The sequence below is a fragment of the Phyllobates terribilis genome, unplaced genomic scaffold, assembly GCF_046119375.1.
Source record: "Phyllobates terribilis strain yellow unplaced genomic scaffold, ASM4611937v1 Scaffold_3__8_contigs__length_932513732, whole genome shotgun sequence".
NCBI lineage: Eukaryota > Metazoa > Chordata > Amphibia > Anura > Dendrobatidae > Phyllobates > Phyllobates terribilis.
Genome location: NW_027362763.1, coordinates 384,883,739 through 384,899,261, shown reverse-complemented (window position 1 = coordinate 384,899,261; position 15,523 = coordinate 384,883,739). Strand labels below are relative to the sequence as shown.

Below are 15,523 nucleotides of genomic sequence, written 5' to 3'. Positions count from 1 at the left end.
GAGGTGGGGGATATGTGACAAAGTCACTGGCAAAGTACTGGAGGGAAGATATGTTTCACTCAGGCTATTAGCTTCAGTGATTTGAAACCTAGAAGTTTGCTCCAGCACACTAAGAGCAGGTGGGAGGCTATTCACCATATCTCAACCCCAGGGTGGGGTCTAGAGGATAACTAACCAGCCTCTTGAGTCATTAGTTGTTCAGTGGGCCTGGATACAACACCTCCAGAGAAGTGTACTGTTATACTGTGCTGAACCCAGTCGTATCATGAACGGGCGGATCCCCGCACACGTATGAGCTGTGCTATACATTTTCTTTTGCTTTCCCGTTATGCCAGAAATGCCGTGTTTGTTTGATTGAATGGTTTATGCCGTACTTTAATAAACCAGTGAGAAGAATTAAAGTGACAGCTTTCCTGAGCCTTCCTCCGTGTGCACACGGAGCTGATCTATCACAACACTTATACTCACCTCCGGTGCCAGCGCCTTTCCAGCAGTGTCGGCACTTCCGTTCCTGAGGTTCATGTGAGGTTATTATGTCATGCGAGCCCTGAACCCATTCAGTGCCGGTTTCACTGGCAACACCTTCGTACGTATCGAATATTAACAGGACGTCAGGGATGTGGCTGCTCTCTGATTTCCTCTTGATGTTTGATTTGTCTAAAAGTGGGCCAGTGAAGCCAGCACTGACTGGGTGCAGGGTTTATGTGACATGAGTCCCGGGAACGCGAGTGCTGACACTGTTGGAATGGCACCCGTACCGGAGGAGAGTATAAGTGTTTTTATTTTGACGGGGGCAAACTTTCAGATTGAGAAGGGGTTGTCCGAGTAGTGGACAACCCCTTTAATTATAGCCGTGGCTTATAATTAGTAGTCGATTGTACTCTTATGAGGGACTTGCTAGAAAGAGCTCCTTGTCTAGCAAACAAGGGGCCACATACTTTTCTTGCTCAAGGAACTTATGTGTTCTAGGCCTAAGTCAACTTTTTTTTAAATTAGATCATTTTTATTCAAATCTTAGATTTTCCATTTTCACAAAACAAATAAAAACAGAACTAAAACCCCACCCACATTTAATATAAATTTATTTTCAGCTTTTATTCCCCCTCCTCCAATAGATTCCATGTCCATCAAAGTAGTACAGGACACATATAGATTATATAAATTAGTCATACATTTCTTAAAGATCTACACGTATAGAGCCTGTGATATGTTATATCAGGGATAAACAATTTCCATCGAATCAAAAATCTTTTCAAATGTAAGTATTCTAGAATTCTAGATGGCATACCAGGGCAGTGAGGCATGGGCCTCATATCATTACGCATTTTTGAAGTGCATTACATTTTTATATACCCCCTTTTTCAATCTAAAAATTATATTAAGTTGTTTGTTTTTTTTCAATTGGAGGATGGTGATGTACAGGTCTGGTCACATGCTCCTCCATCAGAAGCCATTTTGAGAACATGAGCGCTGTGCAGTCTAAGAGTCTGCACTAAAAAGACTGCCATCATGTCCCCAAAACTTTAATAATATTTGTTTGTCAACTTTAGCATGTAATGTACCCTAGCTTGTTTTTCAATTCCATTATTTTTTTCATAGGAATATAGGCATAACATTAATGAAACCAATTTCTATTGCTTTATCAAATATGGAATATGGTAATAAAACAATATAATTTAATGAAATCCTTTATGGTACAATGATACACGTTTAATCATAGAACGATTATAAGTAACTATATCCACGACTAAATTATTCATATATATGACATATCTGTATTTTATCCTAAACCATAAAATAGAGAATTGCTTTCTATATTTTGAATGTATCCTTTCATTTTCATATTTTTGTTTTTATTTCTATCAATTACGTCTCCAATATACAGTCATGACCAAAAGTATTGGCAACCTTGAATTTGGTCCAGAAAATGAAGTATTTCTCGCAGAAAATGATTGCAATTACACATATTTTGTTATACACATGTTTATTTCCTTTGCATTGCATGTCTCTGTGTGTCACACTAAGCTTGGAGAACAGAGAAGAGAACTGTCTGAGGACTTGAAAAACAAAATTGTTTAAAAATATCAATGATCTCAAGGTTACAAGTTTATCTCCAGAGATCTTGATGTTCCTTTATCCACAGTGCGCAACAAGGGTGCCAACACTTTCGGCCATGACTGTAAAATCTCCATTTCCTGTGAGAATACAGACAAACGGCAACAAAATAAGCAAAAAAAACAAACATTTGTCCAGGTTGATGTTAGAAGCAAGTTTAATGGTGTTGGTAGAATACATCTTCTTAACACAAATAAAAGATGCTAGAATATGAAAATTAAACTGATCTAACCTTGTAACTATATTTTGCCATGTAAAGGCAGCATATAATGTTTACACATAAAGTATTTTTTGAGTGTTTTTTTTTGTTATTACATGGTTAGTAATGGGATGTCTGATAGACACCTCTCTATTACTAACACCAGGGCTTCATGCCAGAGGTGATTTTTGACAAATCAAAGCTGACATCAAGCCCAAGCCCCATTAACCCAATTTCCAATGCACCAGGGCAATCGGGCAGGTATTTTTAGGCTAGGAAAAGACCATTAACCAGGGACCTTCCCAGCCTTATAATATCAGCTCTCAGCTGCCTGCTTTACCTTTACTGGTTATCAAAAATGAAGGGGGGGGATCTACGTAATTTTTTTCCATTTATTTATTTACTAGTTCAATCCATTAAACTATACACGCATGGCACTAATTATATATTTCAGGAATATCTATCTATCTGTCTATCCCATATCTATCCATCCCGTATATCTTTGCACATGTTTAACACCTAAATATCTGTAATCTCTTTTCCGCATTCTATTCTGGTACATGTCACACGGACGACACATGGAAAGTCACATATTATGTCATCTGTGTGCACGTGTGAGGTATGTATTGTCATCCGTGCTGCTGGAACAAACGGACATGTCTATGTGTGGGTCACACACACACGTGTGGTTCACATGGTCCATATGAAAACACAGAGGTGTGAGGATTAACATAGATTTTAATGTGTTTGTGTGTGTACGTGTCTTCGGTACTTTTGGAAACAGATGCCACATGTACCGGAAACACGCATATGTGAAAGGGGCCATAAAGAGCTTAAATGGGTTGAATACAGAAACTACAAGGGTCAGTCAATAAGTAATGCCTCCTATTTTTTTTCTCCTTTTAATTGGCAAGAAATTCAAATGCAATTACATAGGTTGAAAAGCACAACATTAACGATTAATTTGTCACTTTTCAATATAATCTCCATCCATTTCCACAGTCTTGGTCCACCGTTTAACAAGGGCATGTATTCCAGCATGGTAAAAAGCATTCTTGGGACCCACCGTGCACAAACTTTTCTGTATCCCAGTTGTCCAATAATTTTCATCACACTGCCTTTACTGAGGCAGATAATGCCACACAATTCATCTGCAGTCACCCGGCGGTCACCACGAATGATGTCATCGACTCGCTGAATGTTGCTTGTAGTCACTGCGGTTACTGGCCTGCCACTCCGCATTTTGTCAGCCAACGGTGATGGCCCTTCAGCTGTGTTACAGCGACGAACCCATCGTCTAACAGTACTGACATCCACTGTTGCATCACCGTACACATTTTTCAGTCTCTCATGAATTTGAATGGGCGTTTCACCTTCTGCATGCAAGAATTCAATCACAGAACGTTGTCTAATATGAATATCGATGTCAGCCATTTTGCAAACGGATACAGTCCTGCCACCTGTTGGTGCAGGAAGTTGCAATTGCTGTGGATTGGAGAAGGTTTGAGGAATTGTGCCAAATTCGAATATTTAACATAACTACCTTATTTAAGGAGAAAAAAAATAGGAGGCATTACTTATTGACTGACCCTCGTATGAATGTTAAATGTATCTTTTCAGGGCAGTTAGAGGCTATGCAATACTTGCGATCAACAGCAAATCACATTTTTAGGATGAATTCAGTGAAATTGGTGAATTGGAATTTCAAAAGATTGGCTCATCTCAACTAAACACAATTCTCGTTGTGCCATTTTGGCAAATAGGATAATGGGAAGACAACAGATCCACTTTAACAAATTTGATTAAAACCATGTTATATTGCTGTAACATTCTATCAACCACTTAACCATTCTGAAAAAGTTTCAGGAGCCTACTATATAGAGAATAAAACAACACAAATGTAATTCAACAATACATTACATATAAAGTTATTAGGACACTTGGAAAGATCACGATCTTTTTGTAACGTACTTGTTACTTAATATGTTTTCAATTTGTATGGTAATAACTGACATGTACTATAAACATTATTAGTAGTAGTAGCATTTTCTCATAACATACTTTTACAGGTGTATGTTTTCTTGGAAATTTTCCCCAGGATTGAGCCCATAGGTTAATATATTGTTTTCAATACTAGCCCATGCCATTCTTTTTGTAGTAAATCTTGCCGCCCATTCCCCTGATTTGCTAACAACGATTAAGCCTCCACCGCCATGTACTTTGTTTTTCATATATTCCAGAGCATGGTCTGCAGCACTCTGTGGAGGCTCTCCTAATTAAAAAAAATACTGCATATTAGATTATTTTTAGTAGATACTGTATATAGACAATTTTTGGCTATATTCGGCATTATTTGAGTAAAGTATTAAATTAACTGTGCTGGGGACCCTGAAAACAATGGAACTTGAAATGCCAAACAAACTACAATTTTATATGAAAACATGATGTCTCACAGAATTTGATCAAACTGCATACATATTAAATAGATCTCGTAGACTTGATGAGGGTATTGAACATACTTTGAAAATATCCTTCAGAATGTAGAATCCTGGCATTAAAATATGTATTTTCTGAGTCCAGTGTGTTTATTCTCTACCCACCCACCCAGCACGTGGACACACAAATATTTAATATCTGCTGCTGGCAGCTCCCTTTGCAATTGCTGACCAATGACGTCCCAGATGTACTTGACAGGACACAAGTCCAGAAATGCTGCAGGCCATGATAGCACATCATTTAGGACATGCAGGCTACTTTCAGTAGCAGGAGCAACATGCAGCCTGGCGTTGCCATGTTGAAAAACGGCTTTTGGTACACTACAGAGAAATAGCCAGACCACTAGTTACATGACCAAATCAATGTAACCCCAAGCTGTTAATGTACCTGAAGTGAAGAGACTAGAGGGGTCCAGCTACTGTACATTATGCCACTCTACATCTTAATCCTAGCAGTAGTACCGGTGTCACATACCCTCATGACGGACTCTTTATGTTGTTGCCCTTGTGTTCTTCAGACCAATCCATCATTGTGTTAAAGACAAATGCTGGACTCATTGGTGAAGAGGATAGACTTGTATTCCATCCTCCATTGACGTCTTGCTCTGCACCATGATAGTCTTTGAGAACGATGGCATGAGACCAATGATGAGACCTTCACAAGGGTACATCCTTAACGAGGGATTATGGTGTGGGGAATAATAGTGAATGGTTGCTGTCCCCTTCTGGCCTTCATTCCAGATACACTAACAGGTCAGCGTTACATTGATTTCGTCATGGAATTAGTGGTACGATCATTTCTCCAAAATATCTCAGAAGCTGTTGTTCAACTCAAGAACACAAAGCCACATGTTGCTTATGCTACTGTGAGCAGCCTGTGTGGCTTAAACGTGCTGCCATGGACTGCAGCGTCACCTTACTTTTCTCCCATCAAGCACATCTGGAACGTCATTGGGCAGCAAATGTAAAGAATGCTGTCAGCAGTGGATCGTGATGATTTGTCCAAGTGCATTCAGAATTTCAGAACATTAGTCAGTCAATTAATAACCTCATTTATAGCATACCAAGGCACGTAAGTGCATGTATTTCTTAACGTCGCACTCGTTATCAATACTGAATAAATCGAGATGTCTTGAAAATTTTGTTTCTATTTTTTCATCATTTGCATGTCATTAACATGTTCATCTGTTCTTTGAATCTCATAATTTCACAACTTTTCCTTCTTGGTGATCTTACTTATTTATTTTTACGTGCACATATGGGTTCTAAAAATGCTAGATAAATGCATAGTGACACACAGTATTTACATAGTATTGCTATGGCCAGACTAGACTTTTTGTAGAGCAGAAAAATTGGCAATAATAGTCAGAACAAAATGATTAGATCAACATACAGGGAAATACATTTATTTTAATATCCCATTTACTGTGTCTATTGTCAGAAATATCAATGTCATCTCATCACAGCAAAAAAGGGCAACAGTATTTACCTGCCCAGGTCACAGAAACTCATGCACTATCAGGATGCAGCAAACTCCCTTAATAAAGATGGAGGTAACACAAGTGCAAAATACTGATGAGATAACCACTCACAACCTACCAATTCATGGAGGGTGTGATTTCTCAGTATTAAAATTGCACACAAAAAAAGGCTTGTATAGGGCTCTGGTCACACACAGATAGTGCACAGTGTCTGGCTTATCGCCTGTGAAGGATGGTGGGATGTAATGGCAACTTACAATCATAGTGTAAGCATGTGTAGTTGTAACGAGACACCTGGCCAGCTTCAAAGAAAGGAGTTACACCCTCACCAGCTAGCTGGTAAGCTACTACAGGAAGACCCCTGAAGACCACCAAAGGATCCAAGCCATAACTAGCGAGTTATGGAAATACTATACATTCTAGCCATACATCACGTATATTTCCAAGATCCCCAGGACATGGCAAATGTCATCCTGAGTCTCGACCCATCCTAGAGCACTGGGTTAGGGAGATGCATAGAACAGCTATTAGGAAATGGATAGCACAGCTGTGTTTAGTCTCCACATGTAGCAGGGGCCCGGCTGTATCCGATGACACTAGAACCGCCTCCCTAGGACCATCCATTAAGGAGTTATGACCCATCTGAAGTTTTGGAGTTATCTGCCGAAGACATGGGGAGGGGACTCAAGTTCAGCCCAGGGGGCAGGAGGGGAATGACTCAGCCTGTCAGGGGTGTGCGCGAGTGTGGTGCCACGTCAGTGACTGAGTGGGTCACCCCTTTTCACTCCAGTACCTTCCTGAACCCATGTGAACAGGGGGTGTCTGTGTTAAACTGTTCCAATCTGACCTTACGTGTCCCTGAGGGGTGCAGAATGTCACGTTGGTGTAAAGTGCGGATCCGTATCACGTGATCCGTCTGGCGTAATAGTGACGTCAGGCGAGTGGCAAAGTATGGATCCTTCACAGAGCCTATTAGTGAAGCCCATACTATTAGATTAGGCAGGCTGCCCAGCACTATATAAGTGCACCCCACCAGGACAGACACACTAGTTTACAAGGCCATTGATGGGCTTGGCTGCACCCTGAATAAAAATATTACGTGCAAAAAAAAAAAATGCTCACAAGTATGAGGACCCTTGATGTGGGTTGCAAACTTGTGTATTTTGACAAAAATATCGACCATCACCATATACAGTACAGACCAAAAGTTTGGACACACCTTCTCATTTAAAGATTTTTCTGTATTTTCATGACTATGAAAATTGTACATTCACACTGAAGGCATCAAAGCTATGAATTAACAAATGTGGAATTATATACTTAACAAAAAAGTGTGAAACAGCTGAAAATATGTCTTATATTCTAGATTCTTCAAAGTAGCCACCTTTTGCTTTGATGACTGCTTTGCACACTCTTGGCATTCTCTTGATGAGCTTCAAGAGGTAGTCACCGAAAATGGTTTTCACTTCACAGGTGTGCCCTGTCAGGTTTAATAAGTGGGATTTCTTGCCTTATAAATGGGGTTGGGACCATCAGTTGTGTTGTGCAGAAGTCTGGTGGATACACAGCTGATAGTCCTAGTGAATAGACTGTTAGAATTTGTATTATGGCAAGAAAAAAGCAGCTAAGTAAAGAAAAACGAGTGGCCATCATTACTTTAAGAAATGAAGGTCAGTCAGTGCGAAAAATTGGGAAAACTTTGAAAGTGTCCCCAAGTGCAGTTGCAAAAACCATCAAGCGCTACAAAGAAACTGGCTCACATGAGGACCGCCCCAGGAAAGGAAGACCAAGAGTCACCTCTGCTTCTGAGGATAAGTTTATCCGAGTCACCAGCCTCAGAAGTCGCAGGTTAACAGCAGCTCAGATTAGAGACCAGGTCAATGCCACACAGAGTTCTAGCAGCAGACACATCTCTTCAACAACTGTTAAGAGGAGACTTTGTGCAGCAGGCCTTCATGGTAAAATAGCTGCTAGGAAACCACTGCTAATGACAGGCAACAAGCAGAAGAGACTTGTTTGGGCTAAAGATCACAAGGAATAGACATTAGACCAGTGGAAATCTGTGCTTTGGTCTGATGAGTCCAAATTTGAGATCTTTGGTTCCAACCACCGTGTCTTTGTGCGACGCAGAAAAGGTGAACGGATGGACTCTACATGCCTGGTTCCCACCGTGAAGCATGGAGGAGGAGGTGTGATGGTGTGGGGGTGCTTTGCTGGTGACACTGTTGGGGATTTATTCAAAATTGAAGGCATACTGAACCAGCATGGCTACGACAGCATCTTGCAGCGGCATGCTATTCCATCCGGTTTTCGTTTAGTTGGACCATAATTTATTTTTCAACAGGACGATGACCCCAAACACACCTCCAGGCTGTGTAAAGGCTATTTGACCAAGACGGAGAGTGATGGGGTGCTACGACCTGGCCTCCACAGTCACCAGACCTGAACCCAATCGAGATGGTTTGGGGTGAGCTGGACCGCAGAGTGAAGGCAAGAGGGCCAACAAGTGCTAAGCATCTCTGGGAACTCCTTCAAGATTGTTGGATGACCATTTCCGGTGACTACCTCTTGAAGCTCATCAAGAGAATGCCAAGAGTGTGCAAAGCAGTCATCAAAGCAAAAGGTGGCTACTTTGAAGAACCTAGAATATAAGACATATTTTAAGTTGTTTCACACTTTTTTGTTAAGTATATAATTCCACATGTGTTAATTCATAGTTTTGATGCCTTCAGTGTGAATGTACAATTTTCATAGTCAAGAAAATACAGAAAAATCTTTAAATGAGAAGGTGTGTCCAAACTTTTGGTCTGTACTGTACATACTGTGTATACATATATATATATACTGTATATATATGTTTATTATGTGTGTGTTTTATTTATTTGCTTGTGAGCATTTTTTTTTTCTGAAATATTTTATGCAGGGTGCAGCCAAGCCTATCAATGTTGGCCTTGTAAACAAGGATGTCTGTCCCTGGTGAGTGCACTTATATAGTGCTGGGCAGCCTGCCTAATCTAATAGTATGCGCATCACTAATATGACACTGTGCACTACCTGTGTGTGACCAGTGCCCTATACAAGCCCTTTTTGTGTGCAATTTTAACACTAAGCAATCACCCCCTCTATAAATTGGTAGGTTGTGAGTGGTTGTCTCATCATATTTTGCACCTGTTACCTAATTCTGCTTTGTTTTTAATTTTTTCAATTTTATCAATGTGTAATATTTGTCTTGGCATATTATCAATATGAAGGAATTTTCTGTTTTTGTACCGGTGAACATGTACTGATTTGGAATAATAATGTTCATTAAAATGCAATGCCTTATTACCTGTGTTCCAAAAAAAGTTACATCAATCCCATGCAAATGGAACAGTATTTTTGGGGGTAAAGAACAAATATTAGACAGCTAATTTACAAATTTTTATGTATGCCTATAGTTCTAGAAAAAAATGGAGGCAGCACACCAACATGTAAAGGTGAAAAAAGTCCTTTTTAATAGCCCATAACAGCGAGGTTTTGGTTAAAAAAAGAACCTTTCTCAAGGAAGATGCTTGGAGAAAGGTTCTTGTTTTTGAACCGAAACGTCACCATTGAGTATTGAATAGCACTTTTTTCACATTTAGAAATTGCTGTGCTGCCTCCAATTTTTTCTACTATATCGAAGGTTTGGTATTTGCCTTAGAGGCACAGCACCCAGATCCATTGCTGGTGCTTTTGTTACTCTTTTGTCCATAGTTCTATACATGAATTACTCTAATAGCAATGGCTTTCATGCCCACTATGGTGTGACCCTAGAGGATATTTGATAATAATAACCTACCTTATAATCCCACCATTATCAAAAGTTGAGTGTATAATTTGTAGCAGAGGATAGAGGGTGTGACTTTAAGCTACTGGGGCCAAAAAAATGTAAAAAAAAATTAAATACCAATAAAAGCTATAAATCTGGGCAGAGGAGTTGCAGTAAATTAAGGCTGTGCGCAAGTTACTTCAAATCACACCTAATATATGGAGTTAGCCTATGGATGTAACACTAATGAATGAATTCCAGCAGCTGTGTTAATAGATTTGTAAGTCTGATCTAATTCATTGAATAACTGTCTCTGTCTCATTCCTGAATCTGTTCCAAAGTCGATGTAATGTAAATAACACCAACAAACCTTTTCTGCCCTTAATTTAACAATTAGGGCAATATGGGGATATGTATGAGCTGCAAAGTACATTACTGGAATTATGCATAATGGATGAGTTTCAAGTGGTGCATGTGTCTGGAATCACCTTCTGAGGAGTATATCATAATTGATTTGTATATTTTATGACAACTCAGATTCAAACAGTCTCTAAAGGCAGGAAAATGGGATTCGTTGAAGACCATTTTAGGGCCAACTTACTGATCTTGTTGACTATCATAAACAACATACATTTGAGGATGTAAAATGCACACACACACCTCATCACAATCAACTTATAATGTCAATACAATTTATTATATCTCTTACATTATGTACACAAACACGCAATAGAGATTTTTATCATTTTTTATGTAGCTTAGTTATTTCATGCAGTACTTTACATTAGTTCCCCTCCCATGGAGCTTACAATATTATTTCAATATGTCCTATGTACCAGGAAAGATAGCACCAATTTTTCCTAACATCAAAATCAAAATTAGAATACATGTATAGATTGAATTATATATGCTCATCACTGGCAAGGGATAGAAAAACAAGGCTAGTATTGTAAATTTCAATACTAACGAAATATATGTGCGAAAAAGTAAAAATAATTTGTAGATTTATTAAAAAAATATGGTGAATTTGACACATAACTAATTGTAGACACGTGCCTGGAAGTAACTAACTAACTAACTAACTAACTACCTTTTTTACTCTTAATTATTACCTTTTTCCATATTAAAAAGTACTTGTCTTGCAAGAGTAACTTTCATAATAGCCTCTCCATGGCCAGTTGAAGACACTGCCCCAATAAAATTGTCTGCATATGCTCCAGATCCTAGAAAATAAAGACATAAATATATACATTTTTTTGTACACCTACCTAAAACCTTTGCACAGCATTGTGTATATACTGTATATTTACTTATTTGTGTTATTTTGTTTTTAGAAACATTTTTGTGTATATACAGAGTATGTATATTTATATTTTAATGTGTGTGTGTGTATATATATGTGTGTGTGTGTGTGTATATATATATATATATATATATATATATATATATATATATATATATACAGTACAGACCAAAAGTTTGGGCACACCTTCTCATTTAAAGATTTTTCTCTATTTTCATGACTATGAAAATTGTACATTCACACTGAAGGCATCAAAACTATGAATTGGCACATGTGGAATTATATACTTAACAAAAAAGTGTGAAACAACTGCAAATATGTCTTATATTCTAGGTTCTTCAAAGTAGCCACCTTTTGCTTTGATGACTGCTTTGCACACTCTTGGCATTCTCTTGATGAGCTTCAAGAGGTAGTCACCGGAAATGGTCTTCCAACAATCTCTTGAAGGAGTTCCCAGAGATGCTTAGCACTTGTTGGCCCTTTTGCCTTCACTCTGTGGTCCATCTCATCCCAAAGCATCTTGATTGAGTTCAGGTCTGGTGACTGTGGAGGCCAGGCCATCTGGCGTAGCACCCCATCACTCTCCTTCTTGGTCAAATAGCCCTCACACAGCCTGGAGGTGTGTTTAGGGTCATTGTCCTGTTGAAAAATAAATGATGGTCCAACTAAATGCAAACCGGATGGAATAGCATGCCGCTGCAAGATGCTGTGGTAGCCATGCTGGTTCAGTATGCCTTCAATTTTGAATAAATCCCCAACAGTGTCACCAGCAAAGCACCCCCACACCATCACACCTCCTCCTCCATGCTTTACGGTGGGAACCAGGCATGTAGAGTCCATCCGTTCACCTTTTCTGCGTCGCACAAAGACATGGTGGTTGGAACCAAAGATCTCAAATTTGGACTCATCAGACCAAAGCACAGATTTCCACTGGTCTAATGTCCATTCCTTGTGTTCTTTAGCCCAAACAAGTCTCTTCTGCTTGTTGCCTGTCCATAGCAGTGGTTTCCTAGCAGCTATTTTACCATGAAGGCCTGCTGCACAAAGTCTCCTCTTAACAGTTGTTGTAGAGTTGTGTCTGCTGCTAGAACTCTGTGTGGCATTGACCTGGTCTCTAATCTGAGCTGCTCTTAACCTGCGATTTCTGAGGCTGATGACTCGGATAAACTTATCCTCAGAAGCAGAGGTGACTCTTGGTCTTCCTTTCCTGGGGCGGTCCTCATGTGAGCCAGTTTCTTTGTTGTGCTTGACGGTTTTTGCAACTGCACTTGGGGACACTTTAAAAGTTTTCCCAATTTTTCGGACTAACTGACCTTCATTTCTTAAAGTAATGATGGCCACTCGTTTTTCTTTACTTAGCAGCTTTTTACTTGCCATAATACAAATTCTAACAGTCTATTCAGTAGGACTATCAGCTGTGTATCCACCTGACTTCTGCACAACACAACTGATGGTCCCAACCCCATTTATAAGGCAAGAAATCCCACTTATTAAACCTGACAGGGCACACCTGTGAAGTGAAAACCATTTGCGGTGACTACCTCTTGAAGCTCATCAAGAGAATGCCAAGAGTGTGCAAAGCAGTCATCAAAGCAAAAGGTGACTACTTTGAAGAACCTAGAATATAAGACATATTTTCAGTTGTTTCACACTTTTTTGCTAAGTATGTAATTCCACATGTGTTAATTCATAGTTTTGACGCCTTCAGTGTGAATGTACAATTTTCAAAGTCATGAAAATACAGAAAAATCTTTAAATGAGAAGGTGTGTCCAAACTTTTGGTCTGTATTTTATATATATATACACACACACATACATATATTTATTCATATATAATGTGGTTGTGTGTATATATGTATATGGTATATATATATATATATACAGTATATATGTATATATATATACATGTATATATACAGTATATGTATATATATATTTATGCACACACACATTACACTACTGTGCAAATGTTTAGGCTTGTGTCCAAAAAAAGTGCTTCAAAGTAAGAATGCTTTTAAAAATAGAAATGTTAATAGTTTACTTTTAGCAATTAACAATATGAAAGAAACTGAACAAAAAGAGAAATCTAAATCAGATCAATATTTGGTGTGACTTCCCTTTGCCTTCAAAGCAGCTTTTGAATATCAATCCTTCTATGGACAGTTAAACAAAGTTTTGATGGAACTTGGCAGAGAAGTTGTTCTAAACATCTTGGAGAACTAACCACAGATCTTCCATGGATGCAGGCTCACTCAAATCCTTTAGTTTCTTTATGTATTCTCACACAGACTCAATTATGTTGAGTTATGAATTATATTGAATTATGCCGTTTGCATGGATTTATATAGTGTGACCAAGTTGACAAGCTCTTTCCAAGTGATGCTAAAATCACTTGGAAAGCGCTTGTCAACCCGCATGCGGAAATAAAAGTGAAGAACGCTTCACATCCGCATGTCCCTGGCAGGAAAAACGCATGTACAATCCGCATGTACAATCCGCATGCGTTTTTTTGTGCCAGGGAGATGCAGAAACGCTCAGGAAAAAATCCTGAGCATTTCTGCATCGTGGGCACATAGCCTTACTCACTGTCTTCACATGTGATATTCCTATTTAAAGCCACATGACTCCTGCTCAGTAAGCAACATGTCCCAGGCACTGATGTGATTATCTCTGGAGCGCCATTAGCATCTGTTTGCTTGCTTGCCTTTACCACATTGTTGAAATATGGTGAGTCATTTAACCTGAATGTTGTTAGTGGAAGGCATGTTTTCCTTTATCACTGCCTTTTCTAGGTATTTGTCCATTTCTATCCCACTTACACTATGTGCCAGGAGATCAGAGTGTGGAACCAGCCTTTGCTGCTATATAGGTTTATAAAGGTCCTCATGCCCAGATATATTGGATATGCCATGATTCCTAAAGTTTCAGGATGTTATATAAGTTATCACCTGTCTACAGTAATATTTCTTTATGATATACTACCCAGAAAAAAATATAGTTCATTTGCTCTCTGGCCTTTAAAGTACTTTTTTTTTTGTCACCGAGGAGGAGGACATTGAACTATTCTAAGATCAAGTTCAAGAAGAAATCGACAAGACATCAAAACAAGATTTACTCATTATCATGGGTGACTTGAATGACAATAAACTAGAGACAGAAGACACCCCTGCAGCCATGGTTAACAGAAGAGACCCTAAAGATCATCGAAGAAAGACTAATAGCAAAACGTAACAAGCAGGACGCAAATAGCATCAGTAAAATACTAAAGAGAGATATTTAAGCAGACTAAGAACTTTATTACCGAAAGATATGTACAGAAATAGAAAGCAAACATATGAAGGGCAAGACCAGGAAGGCATACCTAAATATCAAAGAGATACAACAAAAGTTTCAACCAAGAGTGGGAATGTTGAGAGAAGCCAACAAGAACAAACTAACTGAGCCTGAACAGATCAAGGAAAGATGGAAAGAGTACATGGAGCACCTCTATAAGAAGGACTCAGTGATATGGGAAGAAACTGAGACTGGAAATGATAGAGACCAAACATCCTGCAAGACAAAGTCCTGGATGTGACAATATTTCAATAGAGCTAATAGTCTTCTGAAGCAGCAGTTGATGTCATCACACGTCTGTGTCAACAAAAATGGACAACTGGTAAATGACCCAAGGACTAGACAAGATCATTGTTTATTCCTATTCCAAAGAAGGGAGATGGTACAGACTGTGCAAACTATTGGATTATTGCGCTCATACCTCATGCCAGCAAAATACTACTGAAGATCCTACAAAGACTGTTACAGCCTTACCTTGAAAAAGAGCTGTCAGAGGAACAAGCAAAATTCAGAAAAGGAAGAGGAACAAGAGATGTAATTGCTAACATTAAATGGATAATGGAAAAGGTCAAAGAACACAACGAGTTCTTTTATTGTTTCATTGACTACAGCCAAGCCTTCGACTGTGTTGATCACCAGAAACTTTGCAATAGAATGAAGGATGTGGGTGTGCAGAATCATCTGATCAGTCTCATTAGGAATCTTTATATCGACCAAGAAGCAACAGTCTGAACGGAACATGGCGACACGGCATGGTTCAAAGTAGAGCGAGTAGTCACACAATGCTGAATTCTGTAATCATTTCTC

The 15,523-nt window shown here is 38.9% G+C and overlaps 1 protein-coding gene across 5 annotated transcripts in view; it reads right to left on the bottom strand.

The window, feature by feature from the left end:
- Nucleotides 1-1,110: 1,110 nt before the first annotated feature.
- The window catches only part of LOC141259460 (isoaspartyl peptidase/L-asparaginase-like), an 83,102-nt gene continuing 68,689 nt past the window's right edge, over nucleotides 1,111-15,523 (bottom strand). For 4 of the 5 annotated variants that reach the window (XM_073675489.1, XM_073675488.1, XM_073675484.1 and 1 more), the window contains exons 6-7: nucleotides 11,193-11,303; nucleotides 2,255-4,586 (exon numbers count right to left, since the gene is read on the bottom strand). In XM_073675489.1, the coding sequence (XP_073531590.1) occupies nucleotides 4,378-4,586; nucleotides 11,193-11,303 (320 nt within the window). In that variant the 3' untranslated portion in view covers nucleotides 2,255-4,377. Of the gene's footprint in view, nucleotides 2,196-2,254; nucleotides 4,587-11,192; nucleotides 11,304-15,523 lie in introns of those variants that run through there. The other variant, XM_073675485.1, reaches the window with a different exon arrangement.